General features: G+C 36.5%; 1 protein-coding gene across 1 annotated transcript; it reads right to left on the bottom strand.

Moving 5' to 3' along the window:
- Nucleotides 1-222: 222 nt before the first annotated feature.
- LOC137833011 (uncharacterized) lies at nucleotides 223-1,394 on the bottom strand. The gene has a single exon (XM_068641408.2). It carries the CDS (start codon nucleotides 1,326-1,328, stop codon nucleotides 375-377), a length of 954 nt encoding a protein of 317 aa, XP_068497509.2. The 5' UTR covers nucleotides 1,329-1,394; the 3' UTR covers nucleotides 223-374.
- Nucleotides 1,395-1,683: the final 289 nt, after the last annotated feature.

Genomic DNA, 1,683 nt, shown 5'->3' with positions numbered 1-1,683 from the left:
ACAGCATCTCGTGAGGCCAACACTATAATCACTCCCCCACCTCACACTATAACCCTCTCTTCATCCTCTTTTCACAAATGATTCCTACAGAACATGCATTACCCAGGAATCTTTGTTTAAGATACTAAAGGGGACACTTTGTGTGTCTTAAGCAAAATTCTTACGAACCTCGATAAAAAAAAATAACACAAATAATACTTTTGAAAATTAGAGAAACCCATATGAACCAAAATAACCAGCTTAATTGAATAACAAGAAAATATTAGATAACCTTAACAGACTCATACAGTGAGAAAATCACTGAAGCAATATTACATGAATTGAAAAGAACTGAATAAAAATTTTCAATTATTTAACTTCTTGCTGGTTTTAAGCTAGTTTTCTGCAGCTGTTGTTGGCAAGTTTTCAGCTGCTGCTGGCAAGTTTTCACCTTCTGTTGCCAAATTTTCACCTGCTGTTGACACAGAGAAGCGACACAAGGGACACATATGACTAGTTTTGAGCCATGTGAGAATACATGGAAGATGAAAGGCGTGTTCGCATGGCATTGTGTAGCACTCAGCATTGTTACTCAAAGCTTCCAAGCAGATACAACAATCTTCACGTCCTCTTATAACAGTACATTTCTTCAAAAATGTATTTATTATGGCTTCTTCCTCGGAAGTATGAGTCACAGCAGAATTCTGCCTCTGATTCACTCTAGAACTCGGCCTCTGACTCACCCTAGAACTCTGCTGAGTCACTCTAGAACTCTGCTGAGTCATTCTAGAACTCTGCTGAGTCACTCTAGAACTCTGCTGAGTCACTCTAGAACTCTGCTGAGTCACTCTAGAACTCTGCTGCTGCCTCGCTCTAGCACTCAGCCTTGGACTCCTTCTATAAATGACCCTCTGATTCCTTCTAGAAGTCTCCATGTACTCTTCACTAGCTGCCTGGTCTCCATAATTCAAGATTATAATTGCCACTGTTAAAGGGATGACTCGCTGTGGAGATTCCTGGGATGATTCCAAAGCAAGAAATTCAGAAGCGCTGTTAACACTGAACATGGCTTGAACATTAGAAACAATCCCTTCTGCTATTTCCTCAGGACATCCAACGGCGAAGGGTGAAAGTGTCAACACTGTCTGTAAGAAGATTGAACCCTCTTGAAAGAAATCTTGGGAGAGTATTGATGCTGGTAAAAGTTGATGTTGTAACCCATCTGGGAATGTATCGGCTGAGTGATACATTACTTTGATTTCGAAGTTGAAAGAATTACCAGGCACAACTGTGGTGTCTTCTTCATTCACCCTAGTCACACTGTAATAGTGATGCAGTGTCGACGACATTGTGAATATGTTAGGGAGAATGAACCAAACAATGATATACAGAAAGAGAAGAAGAAAGAGAAGCAGAAAGAGAAGCAGAAAGAGAAGCGATACTTTCACAACTCCTACCACAACTATTTATAATAATTTTTTATTCAATAATTTAATTTATATCTAATTTAATATTATTATTAGATAAATATTTTAACATATAAGTTTTCATTATGGATAACTTTCTTGATAATAATCATCATTATTAAAATAAAATATTATATTTTTATTTATTTATTTATTTTGCATTAATTAATTTATTGCATTGGGTGTATAAAAAAGTAGTTGACCTTCTTAAATGTTTTATTATTTATACGAGAGTCAA

The sequence above is a fragment of the Phaseolus vulgaris genome, chromosome 6 (genome assembly GCF_051622355.1).
Source record: "Phaseolus vulgaris cultivar YP4 chromosome 6, ASM5162235v1, whole genome shotgun sequence".
Lineage (NCBI taxonomy): Eukaryota > Viridiplantae > Streptophyta > Magnoliopsida > Fabales > Fabaceae > Phaseolus > Phaseolus vulgaris.
Note: the sequence above shows the minus strand (reverse complement) of the source record. Positions and strands in the feature narration are given on the sequence as shown.

Excerpts from the sequence above, each read along its gene's own strand:
- LOC137833011 (XM_068641408.2), bottom strand. The coding sequence starts at position 1,328 with ATGTCGTCGACACTGCATCACTATTACAGTGTGACTAGGGTGAATGAA.